This window comes from Anas platyrhynchos, chromosome 1 (genome assembly GCF_047663525.1).
Source record: "Anas platyrhynchos isolate ZD024472 breed Pekin duck chromosome 1, IASCAAS_PekinDuck_T2T, whole genome shotgun sequence".
NCBI classification, from domain to species: Eukaryota; Metazoa; Chordata; class Aves; order Anseriformes; family Anatidae; genus Anas; species Anas platyrhynchos.
Window position 1 is genome coordinate 89207244 of NC_092587.1, and position 19841 is coordinate 89227084.

The 19841-nt window shown below is 40.9% G+C and overlaps 2 protein-coding genes across 5 annotated transcripts in view; both read right to left on the reverse strand.

Annotated features, from left to right (window-relative positions):
- CMSS1 (cms1 ribosomal small subunit homolog) overlaps positions 1–19841 on the reverse strand; it is a 239064-nt gene that overhangs the window by 86835 nt on the left and 132388 nt on the right. The window contains exon 2 of one of the 3 annotated variants that reach the window (XM_072023207.1): positions 15757–15923. The exons of the other annotated variants lie outside the window; for them this stretch is intronic. Within the exon in view, the coding sequence (XP_071879308.1) occupies positions 15757–15923 (167 nt within the window). The remainder of the gene's footprint in view (positions 1–15756; positions 15924–19841) is intronic. 3 annotated transcript variants of the gene reach the window in all.
- TOMM70 (translocase of outer mitochondrial membrane 70) overlaps positions 1–19841 on the reverse strand; it is a 287143-nt gene that overhangs the window by 65516 nt on the left and 201786 nt on the right. The window lies entirely within an intron of this gene.

Consider the following 19841-nt stretch of genomic DNA (forward strand, 5'->3'; position numbering starts at 1 on the left):
TTCAATTTATAACATACTTGTAAATGCTTGTAAGCTCAAAACAAGCAATAGTCTTTATTGAAAAGGCCTCCAGCTCTACAAGCAGCTCACGTTATATTCAGGCAGTAGTGGAAGGGAAGGGGTTTTTACTGTTTAAATCTTCAGTAGATTTCATAAGTTTTTTTTTCAATAGTCTGAAGGTTTTAGAAGGTACTAAAATAACTTTTAGTATTGTCTAGAATACCACTCTCATTATGGTCTCATTGAGATACGTGCATGATGTGGTTTCTCTGTGCCACAAACACACACAGAGGAAAGAATTTTGCCTTGCGTTATATTTGTGCTGAAGCCTAGAGAGTAAGGAGTAACAACTGTTGATATATAGTCCCCCTTGAAGGCCATCAGCCTCTGTTCACATGTCTTCAAGAGAAGGTGGCAATTGTAAACTGCATCCAGGATTTGAGCACACAATTATACCAGTCAGATGACAATTCAATCACAGATAATTTAGGCACTGTTAGTAGTACAAACAGTCCCCCAAGCTTCAACTTTTTGTCTATGTTTTCAGTGGCCATCCATTCCCAGTTGCACACAGATTCACAAAATGAGAGGCTTTAGCATTTTGGTCTCTGTTTTGTAGGGTTAGCAAGAAGGCTTGCTCAGCTGTTATGCCCCTATTACCAAGACTGCAGCTTCCTTAACTTCAGTCATATTAACAGAAAACACCTACTCTAGTCCTTAAGTGCAAGTAGGTGTAAGAGAGCATTCGATTCCACCTACAGAAACCACCTGAGGAACAAACTGTTCATCTTTCTCAGCAAGCCTCTTTTTGACACTTAGTTCAGATGTTCTGAGGGGAAAAGCAACCAGTGAAATGAAGAAGCAAACAGATGAAAATCTTTGGAACGTCCCCTCAGCACTCTGCTAGGCAGGGAAACCTGGCGCCAGCCCCACTGTCCCCTGAGACAGAGGGGACTCCATCAGAGCGTGAGCTCCAGTCCTGAGCAAAAAAAATTCTTTTGTCTCTGCTAGTCTAGCAGGCCTGCCAATGGACATCTTAAGTTTTAGGCAGGAAAACATGTGTTGTGTCATGTATTCCTGTCATGCTGGATGATGGGACAGTGCCTGCGTTTGGAAGACTGGGGGAAAACAAGCACAGTGTTCTCCTGGGGTTGGATCACCCTTTGTAAAAGGGCTCCTTTTAGTAGCAAGCATGACTGGCTGGCAGAGATCTGGCTTAAGTGGAGCATCCTTCTTTTTGCTCCCTAATCCCATGCAAGAAGTATGTCTGGTCAAGAAATTACGTCTCATGCTGCCCCAAGGACCTCCATGCCTCCTTACTGAAGAGAAAAAACAAGCAGCTGCCTTCTGCTGCAAAATGACAGAGATCCAGGCTAAGCTGTCGGGAAAAATGAGACCAAAGCCTCCTGCAATGGTCTTATGTTCACTGCACGTGGTCTGACACGTCTGGTAACAGACTGGAGAACTCTCAGAAAGGGGCTGGTCCCTGGGAGACAGAGAGGCCTGAGAAATACCGCCTGCTTTTAGCTGAAGATTAGAAAGTGAGTTGTACCACAGAGTCACACAAATGTGACAAACAATATACCATGCAGCAAGCTTTCTACACTGCAACCAGCCGAGGAGATTTGATGTGTGGTCTGTTTAAGACATACAGCCTCGCTGTTTTCCATGTTTTATCTCATTCTGATCACGAGCTAAACAATCCAGTCAGTCCATTGTTCTTACCACATGGTAAGTAACTAGCTACATGTAAACAAAACAATTAGGCTCCATAAGGAATTGCTTGCCATTCAAAGCTGAACTAAACATTGCATTTCATTTCTGGAATCCAAATATGGTAAATTGGCTGACAGTTAGCTATGGCGATACGATTATTTGCTGCTCGGAAAGGGTAAGTGGAAGAGGCAGCACAAACTGGAAAATCACCTTTCTTTCTCTTCTGGGCACAAGCAAGAGCTAAACTGCCACAGCTGGCTCTAAAACTCTCCTTCTTCGGTTGCAAAAGCACCGGGCTCCATCACATCTCCTCCCCTCAAGGAGAATACCTCTAAGCCGTTAACCTCTTAACACATCTGGCATTCTGACAGCTCATTAGGGGATAGCACCGCACACAAGAAAATGATGACTTGGTTTGTAGTTATTAGCTGTATTCCTGTTTCATCAAAATCAGACCATCAACTTGCTGGACAGAATATGCATGAAGGAAGAATGAGTCCCCTCCGCAATGGGCACAAGGCCAGAAGCCTAGATCCTGTAAAACCAAATTCCCCACTCCAAAACAAAATACTCAACTCCCCCACTGCTATCCATTTTATGTGTTTAGCTTTGCAGGCTGAATGTTCCTAATTGAAGCATTCTCACAATGTAGGAGTCTTGAATACGCAGGGCAGAAAAAGAAAACAGAAAAGAAGCATTACTAAATCCACTGGTGGGGGGAGCTAATACAGGCAAAAATAGAAATGCATTTTGTCATAGGACCCACAAGGAAGGCCACTTCTGTATCTTAAACGTGCATGCTTTGCTTCTCTGCAAAGGTTTAGTTATCCACTGTTACGAGTCTGCATGATGCTGAGGGGCAGGAGGCAACTGCACTGAAGTAGGCGTAAAGCTAGGAGAGATAAAACTGAAGCAGGGATGAAAAAGGGCATAACGGGGTGGGTGCTGAGCCCTGGGGCTGAGAGGTCACAGGACATCAAGGGGAAGAAAAGAGTCTGGAAGCTCATGGTAGCTTTCAGGGTAAGTTCACATGTTTCATACTGGAAATCTGTGAGTTAAAGCCACAGTCATGGTGAATCTTCCTATCCACGTAAGACCTGCTCTCCCAACCAACTTTATGACATGCTATCTAAGCCTGTACGGCCTAAAACATCCCAGCCTTCTGATGAAGTTCCCAGATAAACTCTAAGTTTTGACACGTAGCTAGACAAAGGTTATAAAAAAGGTTATAAAAACAAACTACCGCCTGTTTACTGTGGCAGTGCAATACATACGTCTCCGCCTGTGACGAAGGGTGAAAGACGCCATTTTGTGTAACAGCCTGGCGCAGACATCTGGGGGAAAGGTGACATGCCCTGTTACGGGGCAATTATCCAAAGGACACCTAGCGCTGGCTGAGTGGGAGACAGGCTGTGCAGAGACCCTCCCCACTATATTAACAGGAGATGCATAACTTGTGTGAAAAACAGAAGCTAAAACACCTCATTTGTTTGGCTTTCTGAATTCTGGACGACAGACTGTGGGGGTGGGAGAGAAGGACCAGGAAAAAAAGGGTAAAATAGCCTTCCTAAAGGGTAAAATATTCCTTCCTGAGCTTCACCCTGCATTGCAAATATTGTTGGCCATCAGATTATTGCCAACTACTTTCTATATTCCTTGCAAATATTTGTGGGCACACCTTCAAAGCTGCCTTGTACAGTGAAGGATCACAAAGTATCCTAAATATGAGGCAACAGAGCCAGGAACACACAGAAAAATGGTGAACCAGCTTTTAACTGGATAAACTTCACGTGTAGTGCTGCTTGTCTGACCCTCATGTTTTCCCTTTTTGCCCTCTGAAGTGAAACCTTCATCCAGCAAAGACAAAAAGGCCTACAGAGAGATGCCCAAGTTCAAGTTTTCATCAAATGGGAACAACTAGTTCCAGTAGGTTCTGCTTGCCCTTCAGACAGATTTACCATCCATCTCTCCCGACACTTTCCCAGATGTACGGCATTCAGAATGCATTCTCCAAAACACACAAATGTGGTACAAGCCTTATTCTTAATTTGTTTTACCCTTACTCTTCATTTTTCTGCCTCCTCTGAGCCCTGCACCTTTTTCAGTCTCTTAGTCTTAGCTTCATTAACCATATGCTCTGCCATTTTCTGCTTTGCCTTCATGATCTCTGGTTTTCCTCCTCTTCATTAAAACAACCCTTCTTGGATGTTATTTCCCCCAAACAACAAAAATCATAGCACTAATCTGATTTTATAGATGTAGCACAGTTGATTTTACTTCACCATTCTCATTCTTTTGTCTGCATTGACATTGTCCACAAGCCCTATGGGAGAAGTGCTGATCAGATTTGAACTGTGCTTAGCAAAACAGCACCCAGAACTAGTCTGGCCCTTCAGCCTGTCCCCAACAAATGCACTTAAAAATAGATAACTTGTTTCTTATGCAGCCATCATCCTATTTCTATTTTAGGATTGAAAGTTCCAGATCCACACATTAATACTGCATCTCCTCCCAGTGCAGTACCTAATGCAATTTTCAACAAGGTCCCTTTGCCAGACTCTTTAAAGGTGGTTGAGCAATTTCACCTCAGACCCCAGGCAAGAGGCAAAACTCCTGCTGGTATCAGGGAAAATTCTTCTGAGGTACAGAGCAAAAGGCCCCAGAATTTGATCCTTAAAAAGATAATGCTGCTTGCCTCCCCAGCTCTTGCCACTGCAGCTCCAAGGGCTTGGTAAGCACTTACATACCACAGTGTTGAGCATGGCAGTAAAATGTAGACAGATTGTTTGCACAGGCTAGGATGTGGGCATCCTGTTTCTCACGGCACCATCCTCATAACATGCAACCGCCGCCAAGCATTACAGTATAAATCCCCCACTGAACCCAAGATGTGGTTGACAAATATCCAAAAAAAGAGTAAAAATATTTATATCTTAAACATGTTGAATGGGTAAACAAGATTGTAACCGGGACTCTGTTTTGTCCTGCTTACCAATAGGCAGGCTGAAGCAGACAGGAATGTTTACAGCAGGCACCGCTGCGCCCTGTGGGCTCTTCTTCCTGCTGCCTTCTTCGGCAGGAGCAGAGCAGGTCCTGGGCAGGATGGTGGCCACCCACTTATGGTTAGAAGGTGGTCAACACCTGGCACACTCGGCAGATGCTGAGCTTCTTAGGAATAATTTGCTTCAGATCCTTAATCATTCCTAAATCACTGGACTTGGTGACCCTTGTGGGTCCCTTCCAACTCAGGTTGTTCTATGATTCCCACACTACATAAAAGCACCATGCACGGCTACATGTTTTTCTTCATCTCCTAAACGCTACACAGATGTTGATTGTCACTATAGGTTTGCTTTTGCCCATCTTTAATAAATGATTCTATGGAGCCTGTTTACTTTCTCAAGATAGTTATCTAATACTTCAATAAACCAATCACTACCAAAAATGGTCAGTAAGTGGTCAGATTTGTTGCTTACAAGTAACCAACCTCAATTCTCCTCCTTTCCTGCTCTCACTCCAAGCCTTTCAAAGCCTAAATCTTTTCCTTCCGCAACCACCAGTCATTTTCCCTTTACCGCGCTTGCATGCTAGAATTCACTGAGCTGTTAATGCGAAAAGCTAATAATCTCTTACATAAATACTCTGTGTCATATTCGGCCCAAACTAGTGTTCATATTTTAAGGCATATGGCTTTAATAACTCAACATTTTAGAAATATATTAGTTTTTTTAATTTAATTTTTAACTGAAGGTATTTGACTAAAGGTCTCTAAGCCTACACATGTACCACCTACCTGTATCTGAAACGATATTCTGCAAAACTGTTCAAAATGACAAGTGAAAAGCTTAAACCTGTAAAAAGCCTGCAATATTTCAGTGCCACAGAGCAAGTAACAGCTATGCATTAACTGTCAAGCAATCCTAGAGAGAAAAACCACCTACTTAAAGATGCCATGTAACTGCTAAGGGATGTTTTCTGCAGTTAACACCTTAGAGAATACAATCTTATAACGTTAGGGGAACTCAAATATCTAAGAATAGTTTTCTGACAGATGCTGAGCACAAAAACCCTGTTTCAGGTAAGCACAAGAGCTCAGGACTTGCCTTAGACTGAAGCTCTGACAGTTCAGGGCAGCAGGTCTGATTTCCAATGCTGTCTCTATTTCCAGCCTAACTATTTACTGGTGTATCAATATATATTAAGGGAGAAAACCTGTTTCAAAGCTTCTAACATCTTCTGAAATATACCATCCCGGTGAATGTATTTATGCTGCAAATTCCTTGCTATAAAACAGCACCATTAAAAGGAGACTTGCAATCTACTCAACTACTTATATCAAGACCCTATCATGAAAATCAGTTGAGTGCCACCAATTCCCTATCCACTTTTATTGTTAATTCTTCTTTTATATCATTACTGTGTTGTCCTTTTTCTTTTAATTGGTTTGCTCCCCTTTCCTTACTGCCTGGGACACACACATAAAGGATTCACCCAACATGCAAATACAGCAGTGGAAGATGATATGCCTGAACAATGCCTAAAATAAAATCTAAAGAGAAAAAAAAAATATTTTTTTTTTCCACCAGAAAATGCAGCCATTGCTTTTAACAGTGATATGCAAAAGCCATTAAGGCAGATGTATGAAGTTTAAGCTGATGATATGCTGTAACCTGCTGCATCTGAGGAAGTGTTGTTACAGTGAATGTTAGTGAGAGCATTTTGATGTGGGCCACAGGATTGGCTAACACTAGTTTCATTGCTCAGTGTGGCATATTTTTCACATTATGTAATGCTTATTGTATGTATTATAATGACACATAGCTGAAAGCCATCAGTAAAGGCTTTCGCTAGGGATCGGGCAAAGAAATTTGATACAATGATAAAGAGACAGCACTTGATTGTTTTTCCTTATACTCTTTTGTACCTTTTGGTGGCTGTAAAATCAGTATGTTCTGATCAGATCTCCCAGGCTCACCTGCAACCCCTATGATACTATTTGTCAGACCAAATTTAGAAACCAGCTGCTGGCAGAAGAGCTGCAGTCTCCTCGCTGGTGGGAGGTCACTAAATCAGGAGATGGAGGAGGGGGGCAGGTCTCTGCCAGTTCACTTCCCATCATCACAGGCCATACAAGTACCATCTTCTGTCGGACAATTTCTTTCAGTACACACAGATTCCAAAATGGTTAGAAAGCAGACTAACTAGCTGGGGTAATTACAGGGAAACCTCTCAAAATATGAAGCCATATTAGGTGGCCTGTTATTGACTATGCCTAATTTAAAGTTTATGTGTCATCAGGGCAGACTTGCAGAAATCCTCATGAATGCAGCGTAATCAAGCTTTTATTAAAACTAGTCAGACGTTTTCACCACTAAAGCCAAGATTTCATTAGGAGCCTTTCTCTGGTTTCTCTGTTTAACTTTCTACATTTACAGAACCCTGTCAAAATTACCTCTTAAAGACTTGAGCCTGAATTAACCGATACCTTCCAGGGGGCTATTTGTCACCAAGAGAAAGTGCCCTAATTTGGATAGTTTAGGTTATTCAGATCTGATTTCTTTTCTTTTGAGAAACTTCAATGTACGTAAGTGCTATATTACTGTGCTGCTGATGAGAAACAGACGAAAAAGGACTGCTTCCAATCCCAACCTCACATACTGTAATTGTATTAAATGATCATTTAATTATTAAATAGAAGAGAGTGCAATGCAAATGAAAGTTCAGAAAGTAAACAGTTCAATGGCTCAAAATCTCTTGTGTCACTGAAAGACCACAGAGGTCTAAGAATCCACACCAACTGGAATTTTAATAGACTAAACAGGTTTGATTTATTATTAAAAATTAATGTGAAATTAAATGACTGAGCACTACTTCAAAGGAGCTGGCTCTACAGTTACTCCACCAGTTTGTTCATAAACTTATTTCCTGGCCAAATACTTTAAATTCAATACAATGTCATTATGAACTGCTGAATTGCATGTAGAAATCTGTCTATCACTTCTTTGAAATACCACAATGAAGAAATATTTATCCTAACCTCACCGGGCAAAACATAATCTTGGAACCCCTATAATTCCAAGATGAAATCACCACAATTGGTCTAAAAATATTGCATTTTTAAATTTAATACCTCATATTTTGGGGAATGAAATATTTGCATCTTGCAAAGGCTGAGAAAAGCAGCTCAAGTATGCCTGTCCTTAAAAACAAGGTTTCTCAAGGTTTCTGGAAAAAAGAAATCCACTAGCTGTGTATACCAAAAGAATCGACAAGCCCCACTCCATTTTGGTACCTGGTCACTTTTGTCATCACAGAAGCATGTGTAGAGTGCAAGGTTTAGACTGAAGACTGAAGAAAGTTGCATGTTGTCCCATACAGTGGGGAAAAGGGATAAAATCTAGAAGCAAAATTATTTGGTCATAGCAGGCCCATGTGCTCTTGGTTCCAGATGACTCCTCTCCTTAGTTTGCATCTTCAGTGCCTTCTGGGCCACTGGAAAGGCAAGTTCCTTCAAGCAGAGAACTCGGTAAGGTCATTCCAAACATCAAAGGCAGCAACAAAGATGACACAGAAACAAGTATGAGAAGGACATAAAAGAAGGAGAGTCCGGAGCAGCTGTCAGAATAAAGGAAGCATGATTGAGGCTGGGCAGACAATAAGAGATCAGAGGAAGAAATGCTGGCAGATTAGCATCAAGCTGAGCAGTGAAAGCAAAAAGGGAAAATTTGCTATTGCTCTCCACTGGAACAGAAAAGCAATCATGCTAACAGGAAGAACTTGCTGAAATAATGGAACTGTCTTTATAATATTAACCTTGCCAATGTCTAAAATCCCTTAAAACAGGCAAGATCACTGTATATGCCAAGGAATGCACAGGAAACACTTCCTATTTATCTGGCAGTCAATATTTAGAGACTATGCAGGATAAAATGACAGAAATCTGTCCTCATACAAATATAATCAGAGAAGTTGGAAAGGAGGAAAAAGCTAGAGATGTTGCAAGCGTAAGGGATGAGAATACAGAGCTCCTGTTGCATGTAGGCAACTAACATGGGTGTGCAAACATGTCTAAACTAGAGACACTGCAATAATATCATTAACTCTGCAAAGGTCAACTATGGGAGCAGCCCAGCTGGGACACAGAGCAGGTTTATTAGCTCATCACCTATCAACCTTGTTGGGTAATCCTAATCCAGCAACAGTAACTCTCTCACTGCAACAAAAAATAATGTAAGAGTAGGAGACCTTCATGCTGGGGGGGGATGAATGAGACCCCTCCATCCCTATGAGTAGAAACATAGAAAAAAGTAGAAAAAGCTCCAAATTGTGAAGCATCAGGAAACTGCATCTCTTCAATCCAGTCCACAAAGCTTAACAACAAAAATCAAGGATAAGCATTAAACAGAAGTTTACATATCTGACTTGTACATAGACAAGGATATTGCAAGGGAGAGGGAGAGGGAAAGGGAGAAGCTCTCAAGGGTTTTGGAGTTGCCAAAAACAAGGGATGCAGCAACCTTGAGCTACAAAATCATTCCCCGATTTTCTCATCTCTCAGTCAGGAGCCAATCAGACCTCAGGTCATAGTTTCTGCAGTCTCTATTTTTTCTAGGGTAAAAATGATATCCACCCAGGCATTAAAACAGGATTATGATTTAACATCGAATTAGTACCATCACAAATTCTGGATCAATGCATGTCACTCCCAAGATCAGTGTCAGCCTTTCTCCATCTCTAGTATGAGATGCCCAAGACAGGGAATTTGGTGGCACAAAAAGCCACACAGTGGGTTTCTCATCTTAGAAAACACAGCTTCACCTTCAGTACAAGAACAAACCTTTCCACAACAGTAACTACTTCAACAAATTCAGGAAGAATGCCAACTCCAACAAGGGCATGACACACCTGTCTTTGTATGAAGCCCCTCCTTAATTTGTTACCATGGCCAACTGCTGTAATAACCATAGGAATTGGGGATATGGAACTTGGCATCTGGGCAAATTATTCCTGTGCATAACATGCTGTTTGCATCCCATTATGCTACAAACTAAAACAGCAGTCAGCCAGTACTGACTTCTGCTGTGCTTGTTATTCGGGTAAATCCAATCTCTATTTACCTACCTCATGACTGAAAAGAGATCAAATGCAATCAAAGATTTAGGAGACAAAAATATTAGAATTAAACAGGAGAGCTGAAGAGCTAAGACCACCATATGTTATGGATGTAATTTGTGCCATGGAAGCCCAGAAAGAATCAATTGGTCAGGCTTTCTGTTGCTTTGCACAGGCTTTTATGCGTGAAAGACATTTCAATAAACACTGTGCCCATGCCCTAAGCAATTACATAGACGTCCTCAGTGTTATTGGAAGACAAAATTGAGAACAATGAATCATGACCCCAAATGGGCAGAGCAACAAAACTGACAGCAAGCTGAACCCTGGCCTCAATTTCACCCCACATGGCCAGTGTAACACAATTCCTATCCAACCTTTGCATCTTAGCAAAAAAGCAAAAACCTGCACCAGAACGCAAGGAATAAATCCACAGATTCCGTGTTCAGACAAAGCACAGTCTGAGATGCACCATGTGTTCTGCAGGGGAGAAAGGGAGGGAATGCAATAACCAGCCTGAGGACACACTCAAGTATTTCTTCAGTGACTTCTGTAGACGAAGCCTTGCATCCTTCCATTGTCCCAACACTCTAGGCAGTTTCCATCAACTAAAAAATGAAGAAAAAAACCCAAACCAACACAAAAAACCTGCAGTCCACAAGGGGGATTATTTGGGCCTGTAGCTATTTCTGTTTTAACATACAATTAAAATGTTGAACAGAAGTGAATTAAAAAACAGCTAATTTATACTGCGGATGATGTGGTCCACGGTCAAATATGAAGCATATTGGTGAGTCTTATTTTCCAATGTAAAACCTTGGTCTGCATAGCGATTCAGACTCCAAGCCTAAATATTTTAAAGAGCTATTTAATTACATATGAGAGACATTCTATACTTTTCTGTTATTGAGGCTGAAAAAGTGCCAGTGAACTTCTGCAGTGCTCTACCTTTGGAGGACTACATATTGCAGTCATGTTACAGCAACAGAAATTAGGAGCAGTCCTTCAAGTTTACCTCTGTAATGAAACAGACCAAAAGAATATGTTTTAACTCCTACGCAGACATTCACAGTAGTTGTAAAAGGGGTCACAATGTCCTGGTAACTTGGTCCTGAGCTGCTACAATGCATCTCAAAGATCTAACATAAAGCCTGAAGTCATTTTTGACAATTTGGTCTTAAGCAATAGACTTTATGTAATTTTATTTGTTTCTTAATTACAGAACAGACGACAGTGCATTTGTAGTTTATACAGTTACATCATGCAAATAGCATTCATTTTAACAATTGTCTAAATGCACATTTAAACAATTAGCCAATATGTTGCCTCAAATATTATCATGCCCAATTAGAAAAAAATTATAAGCACTCAAATGTAATTATAATAGTAAAGCCTTGAAAACGTATTTAAGTGATGCAAACAGCCTAATTTGAACCAGGTGGATGGTGCACCAATTCTAGAGTGTTTCGATTCTGTGGGTTTATATTAAAGGCTGGCAAAGAGATTAAAAAAAAAAAAAGGCACAAAAACATTTTTAGATGAAAGCAAAAGGGACAACAATTCATACAAATGCAGAAGAAAATGTGGATAGGATGGCTGACTGCTTTGTCTCAACATTTCCCTACAAACCCAGCTCTTGGGAACCCTATCCACAAAAGACTGATTTTTCTGACTCAGAAAAAAAAAAAAATATATGCAGAGGGAGTTGGGGTTTTTCAGCCTGGAGAAGAGGACTCCAGGGAGATCTTGTAGCAGCCTTCTAATACCTAAAGGGGGTCCTGCAAAAAGCTGGGGAGGGATTATGTGTCAGGGAGACTCTTTTGTTAAGGTCCCTTCCAACCCAAACCATTATATAATTTTCTGATTCTAAGTTTTCTGTGCTTTCATGCCCAGTACTATTGAGCCGTGCAATGTAAGCTAGAAATTCTCTTTCTCTCATTCTCGAGGACTCCTTTATTTCTCTCATGCATTCAAATAATCATAGAAAAGCTCATGTTGGAAAGGACTTTAAAGCCCATCCAGTTCCAACCCCACTGTCATGGGCAGGGACACCTCCCAGCAGCCCAGGCTGCCCAAAGCCCCATCCAGCCTGGCCTTGAGCACCTCCAGGGATGGGGCATCCACAGCTTTTCTGGGCAGCCTGTGCCAGGCCTCACCGGGAAGAACTTCTTCCTAACAACTAATCTAAATCTCTCTTCTTTTAGTTCAAAACCATTGCCCCTTGTCTTATCATTATCTGTCAGAGTAAAAAGTGGCCCTCCGTCTATTTCATAAGCCCCCTTTACCTTACTGAAAGTCTGCAATAAGGTCTCCCCACAGCATTCTCTTCTTCAGGCTGAAAAGGTGTTCATGCACCTTTTCCTATTTTTCCCTATGGATAATGCATCTTCCTATATTCAAAATGAAAAAAATGTCAGTAGACTTGCCTCTTCTTATTCTCTACCCACATATTAAAGAGGTAGCTTTACCTATTCTGTGCCAACTCTAATGACAAAGAATTAAAGGACTACGTGTTCTGCTCCTGGCGTAAATGAAAGCTGACCTAATGTAACCTTCACTTGTTCTCTATAAGGAAGTTATGGAGGCTGCAATTCATATTTAAAATCCCTTTTTCTGATAGGGAAAGAAACCTATAGTTCACAAGCAGTGTTAGGGACGCCAGCTCACTAACTTAAAGGCTAAGAAGAAGCACTGGACAAACAAGAGCTACCAATAACAACCCACCACCAAGCAATTAAAATACAAGTACAAGAGAAGACTGGCAAAGTTGGGAACTTGGAGGGTTGAGAAAAACAAAACAGAAAAACAAAGTTGACAGAGCAGAGATGCATGGCAAGACTGAGCTATATAGCCCATGGGAGATGGAGATCACCAACTCCAGGATTAATCCCACAAAAGCTTCCAGAACACATTCAGTTCTGTTCTCAAATTTTGACAGGTATATGGGAATTAGTAATATGAAGAGAGAGGTTATTGAAGCAGCTGCTTATTTAAGCACAAGATCAGTACAGGTAGGAATCAAACGCCTGCAAAAAAAACAGGATATTGTCAGTTTTCTCCGTCAAGAAAAGTGTTGCAATCTTAACAAAACAAAACAAAATCAAACTTACCAGGGCTGAAATACCTGATTTCATTCTAAAGAACTGAAAGTGTCAAAAAAAAAAAAGAAAGACAAAAAAAAAAGACAAAAAGACAGGAGGACGGGGATGTTGTGACTGATGGAGTTGGAAAGCAAAGCAATGCAGAGTTATGATGGTTTTATGATTGTTTTATTCTAGTTTTAGATGTGCAGAACCCAGAATTGGCTGAAAATAGGCAGTTATGCCTGTTGCACTCTGGAGATTAGGATCAGGCAGAGGCTTTATGCTGGCTGCCAGTGCTTGAATCGTTTTGAGACATTTCAGAAGATTATGTGATTCCAGCAGACCTTTTTTTTTTTCTTCCCCTTGGTAAAACTAGTGGGTGCTTTTAATAGATTAACAGTACAGTTGGGCTTTGTTTGATAAAGTACTGCTTATTCAGAAATAAGCAGGATCCAGACAAAATGCTTCATCAGTTCACTGCCTCCCAACAAGATCTTTATTTAGGAACAGTGGGCTCCAATCTACCCACTGTTTGGAGTGAACCCAACTTGAAAGAGAAGTCAGAAGCATCTAGCTGGGAGCAAAAGTTCTTAGCTAAATATCTAATACACAGGTGATGCTAAGCAGAGAGTCACTCCAGGGCAAAGCACTCCTTCAAAAGCTTGTACCTGGATTCAGAGCTGTGCCCTTAGTGTACCTACAGCCTCCCAAAAAAGCGATGAGGGAGCTACTGCTTGCTCTCACTCACCCGAGCAGGATCCTCACCATGTACAAGAGGACAGTTGCAAGCAGTAAGGGAGGTGAGCTCATGCTTTTGGCCAAGAGATCCAATACCTCTTATGATGACAGTCTGGCTGGTTAAGTACAAAATCCCTGCATTCACTCCATGAAAGGTGACGACTGAATGCCTACAGGATTCCAACCCAAAATGGACAAAAGCACCTGGAAAACTGAAATGGGACCACAACACTTACTTCACCCAAGACACACAGCACTCACCAGCTATAGAAATGACTGACTGCTTCTTTTTCCTTCCTGGTCTTTTTTTTTTTTTTCTTTTTTTCTTTTTTTTTTTTTTTTTTTTTGTGGTCAAAAAAATTGAACTAGTGACTCATGAGCTCTGTATCCTACAAATCTTCCCCCCTGCAAGGATGTTTAATCATTCTCAGCCGCTCCTATCACATCTCAGTCAGTTGACAAAGCTTCATTTTTTAAAGGAAACTTGTGATTTTCAAAACATTTTCCTCTCATCCTGAAGTAAGCCACTTAAGTCTCTCTACTTTATTACATGCTCCAGTACACCAAGCAGTCCATGAACATAGGGAAATGGATTAGATAAATAGAAATATTTTTGTTATGACCTAATTTAAGGATCTTAAAAATAATATGACTACTTCAAAAACTGCAAGGCATCAAAAGGCTTAAAAATATTGCAGAGACATGAGAGTGCAAGAGATCTGGCAAGTATTGATAGGGTAACATTTAACTTGAATGAGAAACAGGAGGCATTCAGAGACACATGGTTACCATTCACATCAATTTATGACCAGGGCATTTCTGTTACTGTAATACTCTTTGTACCAGGAGCCATACGCAATGGCTCTTTCTTTTATGTGCAATGTCCGTTTGTCATATTGGCAAAAAATTAAATAAAGGTTTGCATTTGGAATTCACTGCCCACCAGTACAATGTAAAAGGTGAAGGTAGAGCAGCTTCTGCTCTTTGTAAAAGAAATCAACAGCGCTGTGAGAGGAGTCATGTAGTTTTTCCAAACTTTGCAGCAAGTGATGGAAGAGAAGGCCAAGAAACAAAAGTAATCCTTACTTAATACTTAGTAATCCTTAAGCCATTCTATATCCAATGAACTTTAGTCCAGTACAGTTCAAACTGCAAGAGACACCTTTAAGAAAGTTGCCTAACATCTCTATCAAATTAATGAAGGCACTACTTCCTTGATTACCTTAAAAGCTCATTTGTGCACTTGCATTAGCATTGAAATTTCATCAGCATTTTCATCAGGATGCCTTTAGTAAATGACTTTCTACCACAGAGTCGATGTATTTTTGGTTACCTGAACAGAAATTTAAAATGAACAGCACAAAACACAGCCTGCAAAGCACACACACACAACTCTGTCTATTGCAATTCCCTCATTAGATTTAGAGTTTACATTATCTTCTATATTACATTCCTTCTTACAGAAGCACTTAGACATCACAGCAGTCTGAGTAATAAAACCCAAATTATAAATAGTAACAACTTTTCCTTATCAGGCAATAAGCGTCCAGGATCCCAAATATGGTGAAGCAATTCGTAAACTGGAGAACTAATGAGTCGTAGGAAAAAATATTCCAGCTCTTATCACCAAGCTGTTTTTCCAGAGGGTTTCTGCCTCTACCTGTACACCAAATTCACGTCGTTAAGGTGTGTGGAAACAACTCCTCAGCCACACCATGGTCAGCTCAGAGCTTTGATTCTTGGGTGTGATGCTTGACCTCCTCAAATCACTCTTCCTGTTTTGCCAGGTGTATGGCTCCTCCTAGGAGCATTTACTTTGAGGGAAGAAAAATCCTAAGCCTAAATCCATAGGAAATACCACTGCCCCCACCCTAACCAAAGCTTATTTTACCTCTAGCTGCTCCTATAAATTCCCCATCTGTCTGCATCCTTCTGTACTCTGTGCTTCTGTACTTCAGTACTTCTGTACTTCATTCCCTGTACTCTGTTGCCGTCTCACTGAGGGTATCTGCAAGCCCAATATAGTGCTAAATCCCTGAGATTTTGTAGCGTATCTACACATACGGAACACACAAGCACAATATACCCAAGGACAGCGCTAGCATACTTGTATTTCCAGTGTTGCAGGAAGCTCGTTCAAAACTAGGTGAGGTATTTCTGCACAGCTTTATACTGCAGTATGAGTCAGGCTCTCTCAAGAAGAAATCATCTTTCTCCTGCTTGAATAACGTTCCCTGTTCAGCATCATGGCTCACGAGTGAGGTCCCTCTGGCACTGCACAAATAGAAATAATAAACAGTAGCAACAGACCCTCTTGTATATTCCTAAAAACCACAAGTACACTTAGTTGGATACTGAGAGACATGTTTTCCCTTTCCCTATGGTAAAACAAGATGACGGTGTGTCTCTCTGTAATAAAACATATACAAGGGAGTCCCAGCAGAAGGCCATGCACGAGGGACAGAGCCCAGTCCCACATGCACGAGAACTTCAACATTAAGTACAGACAAGAAAATTACATTTTTTTTCATAGCTCATTGCCATTTCTTTATCACAATGCTGCCAGACCCAAAAGCACCACGGCCAGAGCTGCAGGTAAACCTAGACAAAAATTTTCTCAAAGGTAAAGGATATCCAAGGAGAGGTGGTTTGTTAAGTTAGAACATTTTATCCTATTAGTTGGTAAAACCTTACAAGCAGAAGAGAATCATTGCTCCAATGACAGCAAAACATTTTAATGTAATGTACTTCTTCCTCTAGCTTCCCTGACCATTGCTTCATCAAGAATGTCCCTTTTCCTAATGTTTCTCTACTAAAAAGGCTTCTCTGGAGAATAATAGCACATTTTCCACATGGAACATCTTGTTTTGCTCCTTTGTTTATTTGTTTAAAAACCCCCAACCACCAGCAACCCCAAAATGACAAAAAATAAAATAAGTTCCACTTGGAAGAATTCTTGGCAGGAAAAAAAAATTGAGTACCTCACGCCCACAGCAGAAAGACTGGTGGTTGTTTCACTCTGCTGGAATTCTTTATAAAATCACTGACATGCCTGTATGGAATAAAATGTCACAGCAGTTCTCAACACTTCACCTATATTTTACAAATACCTCAGTTAGGAGGTCATGTAAATTTTGCACTTAGTTCTTCTGTGTGCTTTGATCATTCGTTATTAGTTTGAAGGCAATTTTTAGATTACGGAGTAAAATGGATTCCATTGAAAGGACATGGATTATCCTATATACTGGAGGGTAAAGAGGAAAGGGGGGAAATGAGGTTATGTATCACGTGTAATGCTTTCAGAATTCCCTACATGAGTTAAACATCTAAATCCCATGGAATGTCAATGGGACTGAAGAGGCTAATATCACCTAGATGCTCTCCCTGTGCCGATTAGGTAGGTGCCTGGACAAACCCTCACACATTAGCTGCAGATTTCTAACCAGGGTTTTACCTTATTCAAAGAAAGTACTAGGCAAAGACAATCTCTCTTGGTGTTGTACAATGTGTGCGAAGTGTATTAGGACACAGCATTACCTAAGGCATGATGTGCTACAGACATACCAAATGCATGGCATGGTTTGTCTTATGTCTTACGTCTCACCCATTCAGCTGGGGAGTTTCACTGCCACAGTTCAATTCCTGGTCAAGACCACAAAACAGGGAAAGAAATTTTTCTGAAGTCAAAGCATTTGGAGGCTTTTAAGAGCCTAGCAGTTTAATAACTACCAGTTTCATCTGAAATTAATAAGTCAAATATTAAAAAGAAATCTTCTGTCCAGCTTTCAACATTTGTGGAGATGTCTGCTTTTTTTCCACTGGCATCTGAGCAGCTGATCAATCAGAACTTCAGGAAGCTTTGTAATGCTGCCATGTAGGACATTATCACCCCAAACCTTTAGCAGTAGCTTAAGCATACTGCAAACTGACTGATGATGAGCCTAGTGCACTAAAATCAGATGATGGAGTCAGTATGCATCGTTTGTGTAGGAGAACATAAAAATTTGGCAGCATTTGTTTGTTAACCAAAGTCGATGCTTGTGTTATGCAATTAATGCCATTCACACTTTTAAAAAAGAAAAAAAACAAAACACAACAAACAAACAAAAAACAGACATAACTGTCAAAGCTGCACAGTTTTTCCCAAATGTAACTACCCCTTTGCTCTGTTTTTAGAAAGACGTTCCCATTTGTATGGATGACTGGTGGAGGCTTTGCAAATTAATAAGTCCCAAAAGCTGCTTTAAAGCTATATTTCACAGATTTTTAAATTCAAGTTCCACATTAGAAGAAGGGATTAGTGTCACTGTTATAGAGATTACTGCACATTAGTATAAAGACTTACAGAGTTTTGAGTCAGTGCCACTGAAACAGAGCACAGTGCTGTATGGGAAACTCTGTTACTGCGCTTATAATAGCTCTTAGCACGCTCAGAAATGCAACAGTCCCCCAAAAAATCTCAGACCTAATTCATTACGTTCATGTATTTAAAATAATGCATGCAGTGCTTTACAATTATTTGCTCTTCCATAAACTTCAGTGGTATTTTAACATTTAAGCAAAAAGTCTGCTCTGATTTATTTGCAGATTAAGTTGTATTTTTATGCTAAATGCTCAGCTACTCTTTACCCCAAAGACCAAATCATGACATTTGCTCATATATGGTTATTCTTGGATGCATGGAAAGAAAAAAAAAGAAGAAAAAAAAAAACACCCAAGAAGTTTCTCAGTTAAAAGCTCTCTCCATCTGCCTGGAGTTTTATTAATAACTCATCACCATGGTATCACAGCATCTTAAGGAAAATAAAACAGACAGATAGTTGCTAGGCTCCCCAACCTTTAAGGATAAAAGGGAATACTTCTTGAGGAAGAGGGGGAGAAACTGTTTTGGTCTTGTTTCATTATCAACCTTGAGGGCAAGGTGAAGTTGAGAGATGGGTCTTGTATTATGCTCTGAACGCTGGAAGTATTGTGGACATCACTCACATGTGTCATCCATGACCCAATTCTCTGCACTTACATTCAAAAATAAATAAATAAATAAAAATCCAAGCTATGAAGGAACAAAACCTAAGCAGAAGGGAAGCAGATGAGGGGATGTATTGCTTTCTTCAGCACTTCAATTTAACCCTCAGAAGGTCTCTCCAGCCCCATCGCTGCTGCCCCCACTTCACCTTAAGCTAATGTGAGCTGCTTCCCAATGTGCTGAGCTCTCTCCTGGTGAGGGGCCAGGCTCCCAAACCAGCCATGGCACTGAGCTCCCTTCACTGCATGGCCTCATGCTGGCAATGCAGCTGAAGGAACAGTAGGAACCAGGGAACATTCAGATGATAGGGCCTCTATCAGAGGTGTCTCAGCAGTTTCTAATAAGTATTTTCAAAATTACTCAGTTTGAAAAGTCCAACCTTTTACCTGCAGCTTGCAGGCCCTCTTCCCTGAGGGAAGAGGCTGACAAAGAAGATGTCCCTGTGACCCCGTCAGGTTTAGACTCTAGAAGAGATGAGCAGTGGTGTATGTGCTTGTAAACATTACCTGCTTCAGTACACGAAGTGAGATAAAATATGCTATAACATATCAGACATATGATATATTGAAGCATCAAGCTGAAATGCAGTAAAACATGGCAGGCAGAGGCAAGCAGGGTTTGCTTGCAGTCCACATCCCATTTCAAAAAGCAGGTACTACAAGGTTACTCATGTACAAGCATAAACAACATCTAGTTTGGAGACTACAAGAACATGCTTCCTACTTACAAAGAATTACAATCTCAGATGCATTCATTCTAAGACCAAAGTGATGCAGTCAGAAGTCACACCTTTAATTGGTAGCTGTTCTTCTGAAGCACCTCATGCGGAAGAAAGCCTGACAGAACCACAATGGCTAGTTGCAGGGAGAGGCACACAGACTTACAAGCCACCCAGTCTACCATCTGTGAGAGGTACAGTGAGTGGTTACACCATTTCTTCCCCTCTCTTCCCTTCCCTTCCACCTGTTAAGACAAATAAGCAAACAGGGCTACCAAAAAAACAAACCGCTATGGCATGTGGCAGAGCCTCCTCCAGCACCATACCCTTGAGGTCCCAGCGCCCATTACTCCTCCTCCTCATGTAAAGTTAACCCAGCAGAAAAATTGTGCAGCTCGAGGCAGAAGACAAGAAGCCCCAGACACATGCCTTCACCACCAGTGGCTGG